The 14,469-nt window shown below is 33.7% G+C and overlaps 1 protein-coding gene across 2 annotated transcripts; it reads right to left on the reverse strand.

The window, feature by feature from the left end:
* Positions 1-1,151: 1,151 nt before the first annotated feature.
* On the reverse strand, positions 1,152-14,370 carry LOC106662563 (probable ATP-dependent RNA helicase spindle-E). 2 transcript variants are annotated; one of them, XM_024224872.1, is made up of 25 exons: positions 14,184-14,370; positions 10,227-10,609; positions 9,827-10,048; positions 9,563-9,766; positions 9,339-9,506; positions 9,041-9,237; positions 8,818-8,981; positions 8,585-8,751; positions 8,362-8,526; positions 8,141-8,303; positions 6,153-6,280; positions 4,828-5,049; positions 4,558-4,772; positions 4,345-4,488; positions 4,132-4,282; positions 3,818-4,045; positions 3,505-3,732; positions 2,975-3,139; positions 2,776-2,910; positions 2,567-2,709; positions 2,353-2,487; positions 2,110-2,248; positions 1,644-1,765; positions 1,365-1,583; positions 1,152-1,297 (listed from the first exon to the last, which is right to left on the reverse strand). In XM_024224872.1, exons 2-25 carry the CDS (start codon positions 10,599-10,601, stop codon positions 1,165-1,167), a joined length of 4,332 nt encoding a protein of 1,443 aa, XP_024080640.1. In that variant the 5' UTR covers positions 10,602-10,609; positions 14,184-14,370; the 3' UTR covers positions 1,152-1,164. The 2 variants fall into 2 exon arrangements, with proteins under 2 accessions (XP_024080640.1, XP_024080639.1); XM_024224871.1 differs by having other exon boundaries at positions 10,227-10,614.
* Positions 14,371-14,469: the final 99 nt, after the last annotated feature.

The raw sequence follows: 14,469 nt of genomic DNA on the forward strand, positions 1-14,469 counted from the left end.
TGGTACACTACTATGCTTGTGTGGTTCTGGGCATAGCCCTTGGTATTTTAGCTGAGAATAATTTGAAAAAAAAAAAAAAAAGTGGTTTGAACTCTTGTCTTTAAACTTAGCCGGATGTTAGCGAAGTCCTCTTATGACAGGAATTGCTTTATTATTTAATGCATATGTATAAATAGATTACACATTACTGAAGTTCATTGTTTTAATGATAAACTTACATAGACTTGAAAATAAATACCCATTATAAAATATAAAAGATAAGTTTCACACATAAAGTTTATTGCAATTCTGACAAGACGAAAATTATATGAAATCGTGGCCGACAGTCATTAACCCTGGAAAAATCCTTTTGTGTTGTACAAATCGGATATCGCCTTCGAATATTGGATCAATCTTCAACCCGTAGGATTTCAGCATAGATTTTGCATGTCTTCGTTCAGGCCTAGCGAAATACTGCCTCGGGTCTATCATAGAACCCCAACCAGTTGGCTGATTCACAACTGGGAAAACTTTCTGTTAAAAAAATATATATCTTTTATAAAAATTAACTAAACCATCTAACAGAATGCAAATAAAAATCTTTTAAATAGGGTTCTCCAAAACAATCTAAAAAATAAAAAAATTACGATTCTCAGCTCATAAAATATCCAGGGATTTTGTTTACTCCCAATTTTTCAGTTTCTATTCTGTGATATAATGATAATACCAATGTACTACGTGATTTCTTCGTACTGGCCTGACTCCCTTTCATTATGCTAGGATTTTCTACATGTAAAAAATTGAAGCCTGAATTTTTTGAATTCACTAAACATAACAAAAAATTTGCATGTGATTAAAATTTCACTCTATATTTGTTTTATTCCTACAATTGTACAAAGAAAAGTTTGATTTGTAAAATACAATTATAAAAATGGTACTTTCTAAATAAGAAAAGAATTCATCATTTTTAAAAGTAAACATCAAAAAGTCACTGATAAGAAACACCAGTGTTAAAAAATGCTATACATATACTATATAAACAATAGAAAACATTACAACTAATGAATATGATAGGGAAATATTACACATTGTTTATAAAACAATTTATAGTTAAAAGTTATTTGATAAAATATACAAAAGTATTTTTAATTTTAATATTACAGTGATGGTAGAATGATCTCACAGCTATGAAGAAGTGGCAAAGTTTGCAAAGTTAGTCTTATGTAGTGTTGTGTGAAGGTGTAATTTGAGATGAGGTACATTTTTGATAACAATTTGGCAGAGTTCACATTTAGTTTCACCCTTCAACATCTCAATTCTAAAAAAATAAAAACAAATTAGAACTTAAGAATTTTTCAATTAGGGGTAGAATTGCAGAAATTTACCCTTCAGAATATAAACGAAGTTGTTTGAGGTGCGCTTGCATTGCAGCGATTTTCGATAAGACCACACCTTCTTTCAGCTCGATGGCCCAAATAAGTGGATAGATCGATTTGATATTTCCTTGCTGAGGATTAAGAAGGTATTCTTCTGGCGCTAATCCCCATTCGAAACTTTTTTCAAATATCTCCTGGGGTTTGCTCGGCCTCTTTTTTCCAACAAGGCTGTTATAGGGAAAACAACAGCAATGTTTATTCACATTATTATGTAATACAGAAAATTACCTTAAAATATATTCTTTGATTTTCTTCTGAGCTTGCAACACTTGAACTGAGGATATGTCATTCTCCTCCACGTTGGAATCCCCCCGGACTATGTAATTCATCCAGAATCTCAGTTTATTAATCTATAATAGAGAAAGATTGATACAATTTTTTTAAATGTATATAAAAAGTACCATTAGTATATTAAAGTCATTCAATTAATTAAGGTTTTTAGTTGAGATAAAAAAGTCAGTGTCACAAGCGGGATTCGAACCCACGACCTTTGGCTTGATACGCCGCTACTCTACCATTTGAGCTATCGTGACATCAAGTGGTAGAATAGCGGCGTATCAAGGTCGTGGGTTTGAATCCCGCTCGTGACACTGACTTTTTTATCTCAACTAAAAACCTTAATTAATTGAATAATATTAATTGGTTAAGCCGACCACGAAAACTAGTGAATTTAATAACTTTATTAAAGGCTTACATTTTCTAAATCCATTAAATCAAATTTTGTATCAAAAGTCACTTCAATATCATTTTCCGGATTGTAAGCCTCGCTTGTTTCTTCATTAAAGCCAAGACCACACAAAGCACCTGTATAGGCCCTTCTATCAGGATCAGTCCTAAAAATTGAATTTTAATATTAGAATAATAGCAACAATTTTTTTTTAAAATATGGAATATCTGTATGTAATATAAAATTTAATGAAAAAAATATTTTGTTCACCTCAATTCTGTCTTTGGTGCAAATATCATTATGAGTAGAGCAAGGAGGCCGTGTATATTTGGCATAAGTGTCGTATTTCTTAAAATAAGACGGTCTGAACTATTCTTTTGAGAAACTGAAGATGCTATAATTAACCTGTTAAATGGGGAAAAAATAAAAATGAAATTGTATATAAGAAGACTAACATTAAAAATTGACATATTCATAATCAGACCTATCGTGCATGTCCATGGGAAATAAATCTAGTAAAACTGAATTGACAGAATTCCACTCGATTTGAACATCCATCCCTTGGCACTTTCTCGTAAGACATTTTAAGTTCATTTCCAAAGGGCTTTTTGGTCCATTAAGTTTAATCTGTGGTAGAAAGGCAAAAAATAATTCAATACTTTGATTATGAAAATGTTTATTATTATACTCAACCTTAGTTTTACATTCGTGTTCAGCTGGTGACTGAAAAGCAATTCCTGTAAAAAGATCTTTATTGGGGTACAAAGTAGGGTATGGACTTTTCATTTCAGGGCTTTTCTGAGCCAACTGTCGCAGTGTATAGTTCTCCTGTAAATTTATTTAAATAAATAAAATCAATTCAATGATTTTTTGTGTACAACTATTTAAATACCCTAGACAAATATGGCTCTTCAGCCACTTCAGCAAAGCCTTTCTGAATAAGATAATGGTTGAAGGAGTTTTCAGGGACTAAGTCGCTCCAATTTTCCTCTTCATCATTATTGGCCTTATTTTTGTACAAATATATGATCATTGTATCATTTACAGTAGAATATATCTGCAAAACAATTTTTTTTTTTTTCACTGACAAAATGAATACTGAATTGTTAGAAAGTCGGACTAATATGTTATCATTTTTGTCTTGCATTATTTTTTGTTGTACAAATATATATAATCAGTACATTTATAATTGTTTAAAACTTCTGATTAAACTTTTATTGGATGAATTTACTTTTAGTATAAGGAAATCCCCATAAAAAGATCAACAGTACAAATCAGTTTCATGGGGAAAATTCATTGAGGTTGTCATAGAAAATGGGGAGGCAGAGGGTGTTAAGTTTAAAAAAATATAAATAGATAAAACATTAAATTAAAATAAATAAAGGGAACCCTTAGGTCAGACCAAATCGACTAAACATTTACCTTGGCAATACCCTTGCTGTCACTGAAATACTTCATAAAAGTGACTATGGCTTCTCGAGACCAATTTCCTTTTGGATTCAGAGCTACTGAAGGCTCTATTTCAGCTAGCGAACACTTGACAGCGAGTCCGGGCTCGTCTTCTAAACCGAGTTTTTTTCCTTCTTTGGAAAAATCATATAAATCATTGATACTCACAACTTCCTTATTGCCATAATCAATGTACAAAACCTGTAGTCACACAAATTATATAAATAAAAGATATAAAAGCTGAGAATTATTGTAAAAACTTTAGAAATAAGAAGCTAGAAATTACCTGTGCTGATATAGGATCGGTCTCATTGACCCAAATGATTTTTACTCTATAATAACTTTTATCACCGTCCTCAGTATAAGGCGCTATACAGACTTTCCCATGGGTTACATTTTCCCTCTTAATCGGCACCATAAAACCAGGACGAGACATCTGCGAATTAAGCCAAAGGTGTCTTTTTTTGTACTGGTCGGCACTCAGGTGGACCCAAAAAAGATGTGGGTTGTCCAGCTGAAATTGAATTAGCATTTAGCATAATTTTACTTAATAAACATGGGATTTTTAAAAATTTAAACAATCGATTTGTATATACTTACATGGGTAATAATGACAGGGATGACGGAAACACTAAGCCCCGGAAGTACGACTTGTTGAACAACTTTCTCCTTTTTCTTCTCCCAGCAGAAAACATTTGTGTTCAGATTGTCTCCAAAAATCTGTTTTGCCCTCTCCTGAGCTTCTGCATGACTGGAGAGCAAAATCAATTTACAGTACACGATAAAATGCAAACAAAAATGAGCAAAACATACGGTAGAACAGGGATTATTATTGGAATTCCTAATTGGCGAAGTTTAATGGCCCTGTAAATAGCCAGCATGATTTTTCCAGTGATGTGATCTTTGATGGCTCCATCAATTGAAGTATGACTGCTTTCAAACTGAAGGTATACTTTACTATAAAAAAAAAAAAAAAATTAACAGTAAACAATTTTTTTTAAAATTATTCCAATTACAAATACAAACAAGCTTCCGTCAAATGAAACATTTATTCCAGATCCACAATGGTTGAAATGTTTCTTTATACTCTGAATGTAAAGGGGTCCTGGTTGATTAGGAGGAAAATTGGTTAAATATATAGTAGAAAATGGATCCCGGCCTCCTAGAATTTTAACCGCTTCCTTTTCATCAGGTGTACTCCTCGAGAAGAAATTAGGATAAGCAGCTCCTGCCAAAACAAGCTGTAACGAAAACGAATTTACAATTCTGTCCAATTTTAAATACAAAAAAATTTACTTTAAGAATCAAAGCCTTGTCTTTTTCGGTGTATAAATCATTCTGGATTTCTTCTCTACCCACTTCGATGTTAAGCCTCTTTAACCTTTCGAGTATTTCATTTTCAAGGCGTGCAATTTCCTTTAACGATTTTACCTGGACAAAATACTTCTTTGCCCACTCGTGCTCACTGATGGCTCCAGTGCGTTTAAACATTCCCATTGTGGTCTTATGTCGCCACAGCTACAACAAAGATAATTTAATGAAGTCATGTTGTACAAATTGACAGTCCCTGATCATTTCAGCCAAAATCTGCATAGTTTATTTTGCATTGTTTTCTGAAGGTGAAAGTTAAATGAGAGGAAAAGTTGGTCTTCATTTAAATTGATTTTTTGGGTTTTTTTTCTTTGTGTATTTAATATTTTGCATTAGTGGTTTAATATTATGTATGTCGGTTGCTATTTATTTTGGTGATGTTTGTAATTATATCTAAATTGACTATTAATAATAAACAATAACTTAATCAATAACTTACAATTAATTAAGGTTTTCATTGAGATAAAAAAGTTAATGGCACGAGCGGGATTCGAACCCACGATCTTCGGCTTGATACGCCGCTGCTTTACCACTTGAGCTATCGTGACCTCGACGTATTAATTGGTCAAGCGGACCACGAAAACTAGTGAATTTAACAAGTTAAATGGAGTATATCTTCACTAAAGCTCTCCGAGGCCATTTCACTTGTCGCCGAGAATCAAATTGATTACACGACATTTGAAAAATGGCAAAAAGGAGGGAAAATTCAAAAGGTGTGGTTGAGATGGGAGGTTGGTGTCTGAGCGGATCGAGGTCACGATAGCTGAAGTGGTAAAGTAGCTGCGTATCAAGCGGAAGGTCGTAGGTTCGAATCCCGCTCGTGACGCTGACTTTTTTTATCACAACTTAAAATCTTATTAATTGAATGATATTAATTGGTCAAGCGGACCACGCAAAATAGTGAATTTAATCAATATCATAATTCTGTTTTCTTGCCTTATCAATTGACAGGAGATACCTCAAATTTTATATTAGCTAAAGAATTGGGTTATTTAAGAAAACCTTTAGATAAAATTTTTTGGTCCAAAGGAATTATTAAATGTAAAAAATTAGTTCTAGACTTGCATGGCGAAGTCATGCATCCATGTGCAAACCAATAAAATACAAAAGTAATCAATAAATATCCATGAAATGACAATATGAATCCCACCAAAATACAATAAATGAAGCAATCTTGGATGAAATATGAAATGAAAACCAAAATTTGTCAATAGTGTTAAAATATATTTTTCAGTAAACACTGTACGTACCCAGTAAACGTTTAGAAAAGCAACTGGATCACTGAATGACGAATCGGCCCACGATAATTTTGAACTGTAAGCTGCCAACTGTTGTTTAAATGGTGTGCTGAATATACTTTTCACAGCCATAGCACTTGCTTAAAAACCAAAGAAAGAAATTCATACTTTTAATCACATTAAAAATATATTCATGAGTTGTTTAAAATTTTAACATAAAATATGTATTAATGTATTAGAATAAATGTTAGATGTAAAAAAATAATTAAAATATTTAAAAAAAAATATATATAAGAAAGAAAATTAAATCAATGTCATACAAGTCCAAATACAATTACCCATTGGGGTGTCACTGTCATTTAACCACACTTTTAAAAGTTATTATACAGTAGACTCTCGTTATATGTGGGCGATAGCAATCACAATCACATAAACATCACTGTGGATAATATGAAACACCTTGAATTTCAGGCTTTGAAGCATTTTCTTCTATAAGCATACCAATCAGACCAGGGACGATGAGAACAACCTCTACCAACGCATTAGAAACCTTGCTAAACCTACTTCCACTAGAAATATTGACACAAGGAGAGGCTAGGAAAAGCTCATTTAGGCTCCAGAAACAATTAAATTGAAAAGGAACTAAACAGTTCGGGCATACAACCATAATCAACAAAATCAGACACCCATTATTAGAAATGGGGACTGACTGCATGATCCCGGAAACAATCTTCACAACTTCCTTTAAAGTCTCAACGGTACAATGAAATGGTACATAGATGGCTCCAAAACAAACGAAGGAACCGGATCAGGCATTTTCTGTACAAGCCCAAAATATGAGCAATCAAACTCATTAGGGAAGAATACTTTGGTCTTTCAAGCGGAAATACATGCCATCAATGCTTGTGCCCTGGAAAATCTTAGAAGAGGTTACACTGACAAAAAAATCCTTAGAAGATCAGAAGCCAAGCAGCTATTAAAGCATTAGCATGTAAAAGAATCACATCAAAACTAGTCAGCGAATGCATCCAAAATCTCCAAAACCTAGGGAAACACAACAACTTGATATCTTGGGTGCCAGGGCACAGGGGAATTTTGGGTAACGACAAAACAGACTGTCTGGCCAGAGGAGGATCTGCAAGACCATACATAGGCCCTGAACCTATACTTGGGATAACAAAAACAAATATAGAATCTTCCATCACAGAAGGGATCCTAGCAAAACAAAAGGAGAAGTGGATAAACTCTAGCAGTACTAGGCATTGTAAACTTATGGTGAAACAACCCTCACCAAGACTGGCAAAAGCATTGCTGCAATTGGAGAGGGCCAAACTCAGAGGAGTGGTAGGACTACCAACCGGTCACTGGCATCTGAGAAAACATCTACAAAACATGGGTATATTCAACGATGATCCCATTTGTAGATTATGTAATGAGGAGGAAGAAACGGCCACTCATTATTTTTGAATGTGAAGAAACAGCTCAATAGAGATTTAACCTAAAGTACGGAAAAAAACTTAGGGAATCAAATTGTAGCAGCGACAGTCAATGACCTGATATTTCTAAGGAGAAGGATTGAATCTATTGCACTGAACTAAGTAACTAGGAAGAAACAATAAGCCAGAAGGCTGCAGTGCCTGGGAAGAGCAAACCCCACATCCTAGTATCCTTACCACCATGCCATACCAACCAATCAGACACTTTCTGTATCGTTTGTGCCCGTCGTCAATTTTATATATGAATTTTTTAACTTTACAGCAAAGATTACAACGTGTTACATTCAGTTGTTTTTTGGTGATTCTCCACTCTCCTCTTGAACTCACTAGGAGGACAACTGAGAATGAGTGAAAGCACGGATAACGAGAGTCAGCTGTAAATAAAATTGAGGTGGAAGACGTGCTCAGCGATAAAAAAATATTATCGATATCGATATTGTATACATACACAAACATATAAAAAATGAACACACAAATAATACAAATCAGAGTTGAAATCATTACCCATTATAACACATTCTTTTAAGCAGCTAAACATGTGACCTAATATGATAAGTTTTGACAAATGAGTGTCTAAGGGTAGCGAGGCCATAATTACTCCAATAAAAGTTAAATCACCGTCATCTTCCTTATATTCACCATCGACTGTTAAACACAGAGCTCCCATCTGTAATTTTTTTTTTTTAATTTTGCCAAGAAATGTTAATTTAATAATAAATGTTTACTTCTTTGAGATTTAATACAGTCCGGTATATGTTACTCAAATCTGGTGGATCCATGGCTCTACCAAGGATGGCAACGGGCGGACCCATTTTAAGCTGCTTAGCTTTCAAAACCAACGAGTCCAAAGGACATCTCACTAGCTCAGGTATACACTCTTCTTCGAAATCCTGGTGAAAATCGAATATTAATAAACAGTTAATTGCCAAAATGCTGAATGTGGGATACTTCGTAAATAGCCTCGGGTACAAGTCGATAGACTCGACCGGGCATAACTCTTCCGACTCTTCCAGCACGCTGTTGCCCCTGGTTTTTTGAAATCCAGGAGAGCTGAAGAGAGGAATAACTTGAGTCACACTCTTGGACTTGCATTCTCATTAGACAAAAATCAATAACTGTAAACAATAAATAAATACAAAAGAAAGTATATAAGAAATTTACAACATATAAAAACTCATCACCATATTTAACATCAGGCACTGTTATGGATGATTCTGCTATGTTGGTTGCAAGTATTATTTTTCTAGTCCTTCTAGGTGGCAATTTGAAAACTTTAATTTGTTCATCAAAAGTAACAGAGGAATGCAATGGGCATATCATCCATTCTTCTTCTGGGTTCTTCTCTCTAAAATTTAATGTTAGTATAAAAATTAATGGCTAACTGAGGACTATTTAAGAACTTACATGGCTTTCCTTTTTGAGAGCATTTCATAAAGTGTTTCAATTTCTTGTAGTCCAGGTAGAAAAATTAATACTGAGCCTAAAAACGGTACTCTCTTGTGCTCCTGAATATCAATTTTATGAAACACTTCAACTAGCATGATGGCAAATTCATAAGCCTCTTTAGTGATGGTAGGTTCGTTATATAATACATTTGGCGCCTTAAAAAATAATTTTTGAAAGAGTTAAAATACATTTTAACCACAAAATTATATATGATGCAATAATAAAAAAAAAAAAAAAAAAAAAAAAAAAAAATTACCTTGAGAGGAACTCGATCAATAAGAGAATCAAGATAATAACAAGAAACTGGGAACTTTGTTTCGCGAGTGAGTTCAATGACTGGTGGTTCAATCTTTTCATTACGAACCGTTTTTGAAAAATATTCAGCAAATTTATCTGTATTTATAGTTGCTGACATGAGAATAACCTGAAAGCAAATGGTATTAAAATCTGATAGTGATGGTTTGGTTTGATGAACATTACCTTAGTTCTATTTCCATTCACTCTCAAAAGCATTTTTAGTACAATGAGAAGGAAGTCAGTCTCATTGTCTCTCTCATGTACTTCATCTATGATAATGTGTGTGTAGGTCGATAAGTTCTGCTTTGCCACTAACTCCTGGAGAAGAACACCCGCTGTGCAGTAAAGCAGTCTCGTGTCTTTTGAACATTGTTTTTCTAAAGCGATCTTTAAGAAAAAAGAATAATTTAGCAAAGGTACGGTTATGAAAACTCTTAAACAATTTACCTGGTAGCCGACAAGTGTCCCGAGTTCCCATTTGCGCTCGTCACAGACACGTTTGGCTACAGATATGGCAGCGATCCTTCTCGGCTGGGTTACAATTATATTGCAATGGATGTTGTTGTCTCGGCAACTGTCAAGGATAAACTGCGGTACTTGTGTTGTCTTACCACAACCAGTTTGCCCTTTGATTATTGTAACTAAATTTTGATCTATGTGTTCAATAATCTAAAACAAACATAATTCAAAATAAAAGACACAATTGTGCGTATAAAATTGCAATTTAAACAGATCCACTGTAAAAATAGTACATAGAAGTGTAAGAAGTGTTCACATGATTTTACTGGAATTTGCTTAAGTCTAAACAACTTAAAATTATTTATATAAAATTATGAAAGAAATATACCAGTTCCTTGTATTCGCTGATTTGGAGATCGCTGTCTTGTTTAGTTTCAAAAGAATAACTCTCATAGACATAAGTCAACTGTTCACTCAAGGGTTCCATGTTGAAACAATCCGTTGCAACAGAAGTTAGATCATCAACAGTGTACATTTGACCCGCATGAGTATATTGCATTTGACGCTCGTATTCTTCATCTTCAAGTTGATACTGCCTTGCATAGTCAACCCCCAGCCGTTCCCTCCCTAGCTTCCTTGTTCGGAATCCTGAATTGTTCCCCTTGTCGGTCTTCAAATGGCCGATTGTCTGTGAGCCTTCCAATTGGATACGCTCGAACGGTTTATTCTTTTGTGCCAACTGTATAAACTGTTTGTAATCCATCTCTGAATCTATTCTGAAATTAAAGAAAGGTATTTACAAGTAACTGGAAGATAGGCATAAGTATTAGAACAATTTTAACAATAAAAACATGACTGGATTGGGTTTAGTGTTTACCGTATCAATTAGGATTACTGAGGTACAATTATTTTCAAAAATAAACTAACTAAATTATATATGAGTACCAGAGATATTTTTTTTAACATCTTACATGAATTATACATAATATCAAGTGTCAGTAAACTATAAATTTGTTTTGGTTCAAAGTAGCACTAAAAATGTTTTCAGATCAGTCCTATTGTAAAATTAAGACAGCAAAACATTTCCAGATGTAAACATTAAAACTATTAAGCATATAAACAATTGACCTGTGAAAATGAATATATTCAGTGCTATCTAATCTATTTTTTAAGTACAGCCTGGATTTATATGCACTAAAACCCTCAATTGGAACAAAACAATTTAAAATGTGAGAATGACAGAGACATCACCCGATAAATAATTAACTATTTTTTAACCTATATTTTTTTGTTTTGTTCTAGTACATATTCAGTTGGAAAAGAAACAGAACGGAAACATCTCAATCACACAATCATATAATTTAAAATATGCAAAATAAATAATTAAGCTTAATTTAGAAGAATGAACTGAATTAAAATTTACTATGAGATAGATTTCAATTACAATTAATTAAGGTTTTTAGTTGAGATAAAAAAGTCAATGGCTCGAGCGGGATTCGAACCCACGATCATCGGCTAGATACGCCGCTACTCTACCACTTGAGCTATCATGACTTTGATCCACTCGGACACTAACTTCTCATCTCAACACCACTTTTTTGAATTTTCCCTCCTTTTTGCCATTTTTCAAATGTCGTGTAATCGGACTGGATTCTCGACGACAAATGAAATGGCCACGGAGAGCTTTAGTGAACGGGATTCGAAGGAGGGAAAATTCAAAAGGCGAGGTTGAGATGGGAAGTTGGTGTCTGAGTAGATCGAGGTCACGATAGCTCAAGTGGTAGAGCAGCGGCGTATCAAGCCGAAGATCATGGGTTTGAATCCCGCTCGTGCATTGACTTTTTTATCTCAACTAAAAACCTTAATTAATTGGTCAAGCAGACCACGAAATTAGTGTTTTAGTAATAGTTTCAATGTTAGTTGAAAAAACTACAGCATTTATTGGTCAGAATTTTTTTTTCAATGTTGACAGGATAGACGCATACTTGTAGTTAAATAAATAACTAAATAACAGGATCGTTGATTCCCAGTACAATTTTATTGTTTACATTTAAAATTAAATTAATTGTCTCCAATTCAGTCAATCTTGTATTTTTGGAAAAACTCAACATGCCATTTCAGAAGAAATTGAAGTTCCCAGATTCATTTTTTATTGTAAGGTAACTGGGTTGAAAATATGAAAGGGACTGACTATTTTTATTTGAAATGAGGTGCCTATTTCTACAACCAGACTACTTAGAAAAAGTTTTTTTTTTTTTTTTTTTTTTAAAGGAGAAACTGCACCTAGATGTTTTGGAAATAGATGTGTCAAATAAGATGACAATTATTTTAAAATAATTCTACAGTGTTAGTTTGTTAATGTCTTTGTTTCTGGAAATTTAACTGAAATCTGAATCAAATTGTAGGCTTCATTTTTCCTCTCATGTTGTTAGTTGGCTATTCTATTTTTATTTTTTCAGGTAATCAAAAATGTTTCAAATCTGCGAAATTAATATGCAAAAATATGCAGAATAAAATTTGAAACATTGTACCACGGAGGTATGATTTGAATAAATATCTAATTATCACGGCTGTAAGCAAAAAACAATTGCAAAAAGATTATGCAATTGCATAAAAATCTGGGCTCTAGTCATAAGTTTATGAGTAGGTAGTATAAAGTCTAACAATGAAATAGTAATTCAATTACATATAATTTTTATTACCAACTTATACCATTTTTAATTTGTTTTTATTAAAACCACTCATAATTTTGAGTAACAAGCAACTGGACAAAAAGATAAATAAATAATAATAACAATAAAAAAATAAAAAAAAATCAGAGATTGGTGAGTATTTTAACTAACTTTAACTCCAAGTGAGTTTTTTAAAAATGGTTTTATGATTCCCATTTAGCCAGGGGACAGTTGTCTGTTAGGATGTCGTGTATTTTTTGTGGGAAGGGATGCATGAAAAAAAAGGCCGGGGCGATGGCGGGAATCGAACCCATGATTGCAGCGTTTACAAGCTGAAGTCCATCACACTAACCACTAGGCCATGATCAGGATACCACAATCCCCCCAAATGACAATTACATTTACCTATTACATTTCACGATCACTTCTTCACTAGACAGGATATCTCTGGGACATTGCCTCTTTAGCCTTCTAAAAGGGTTTGTTTGTAGGTATTCGGCAGGATGAGAGCTGTTGGGTGGTTAATCAGTGACAGTGGTTTGTGGAACTTAAGATATCTAGATAGTAGTGTCAAGAACGGAGTGTATGCTAATGTCATTGTACATGGTTTCGTTCAATACCGAAGGACGCATTGGAATTTTTCTAATAATTTTGGATTAGGATGTTTGGCTTCGTTTATGACGGAGCACCTGGCAGAATCCCAAAGCTCCAGTCCTTAGTCTAGATCAGTTTTAGAAGACTATCATAAATTAGACATTTGTTAGTGATGTATTTGATCTTTTGTCATACTTGTAATGTCACATCCATTTACCAATATAATTAAATTTAATTCAGCGATTGTCTAGATGTGGTTCCATCTGGCCATAGTTTGATCAATCCTGATTAAGAGATTTCATAAAAAAATTTGCAGACTTCAGTGGCAGAGTGGTTAGGGCATCTGACTCATATTTATCATACTTGGTTCTAGGTTCGAATCCCAGCATAGACCTTGAACTTTAATTTGGAAAAAAGTATTGTGAGTAGTACGACTCCTTGCTCACGATACCTACATTAGATGTTAAACCCTGTATGACAAGAATTACTTCACTTTTTTAATAATATAATACAAATTATTATGAAATTGAAGGGAAGAGTGACTAAAGGTAGAGTACAATCATAGGAACATTACTCATGAAGTTATGGTAAGAGTTATCATGAAATATGCCAAATGGTAGGAAATGGCTCAAGTAATCATAGTAGTTAGAAAAGCAAGATGACTGAACAGTTTTAAGATGACAAAAGTTTGAGTATTCTACCCTGACCATGTCAGGTGCATCTTCAGTGGTTGATCTGCTATTTTTGTACATACTCTTGACTATAAAATTGAAACTCATAAAACACGATAAACCAGCAGGATGTGCTACATGGGTGTAAAAAAATCTGACAAAAACAGACAGACGATGGTGTTGATCAAACCAAATGTACATTGGCTTGTAAAATACCATTTGATGAAGTGTCACCGAGTTAAACGTGCAAGGACCAACCATAAATAACATTCAGACCTGGGTTCCACTTGCTAAACCAGACATTAAGCTCTAAACATAAGCATTTTCTAATTTAACCCTAGGCTGAACATGCTTTTGAATGAAATGAACAATTTTGAGAAACGACTCAAGAATAAAACTGTTACTTACACAATTGTTCAGACTGAAATCATTGAAAACTTTGTGTTAATAACAAAATTCGACCAGAGCTAAAAAATGTATAAAAATCGTATTTACACGTATTAACAGTGTCTACGTTAACCGGTTTTAACATGGAGTAAATAAGTCGTTTATCCAAAGCCTAACGTTGCAAATAAGCCATACCCCTATCCGCAAATCGAACTGTCAACAGTATGTTACAAAAACGTCACATTATGGGACGTTATGTCTTAAAATTGGTACCATCGATAAGCGGAATAATGTATTCGGTGATTTT

The sequence above is a fragment of the Cimex lectularius genome, unplaced genomic scaffold (genome assembly GCF_000648675.2).
Source record: "Cimex lectularius strain Harlan isolate CLEC.00 unplaced genomic scaffold, Clec_2.1 scaffold43, whole genome shotgun sequence".
In the NCBI taxonomy this organism is placed as follows: domain Eukaryota; kingdom Metazoa; phylum Arthropoda; class Insecta; order Hemiptera; family Cimicidae; genus Cimex; species Cimex lectularius.

Coding starts and splice junctions, on each gene's coding strand:
- LOC106662563 (XM_024224872.1), bottom strand. CDS start 10,601: ATGGATTACAAACAGTTTATACAGTTGGCACAAAAGAATAAACCGTTC. Junction 8,752..8,817: donor AGTGCCTGATGTTAAATATG/GTGATGAGTTTT, acceptor TATTGTTTACAG/TTATTGATTTTTGTCTAATG. Junction 4,489..4,557: donor GTTTCATTTGACGGAAGCTT/GTTTGTATTTGT, acceptor TTTTTTTTATAG/TAAAGTATACCTTCAGTTTG.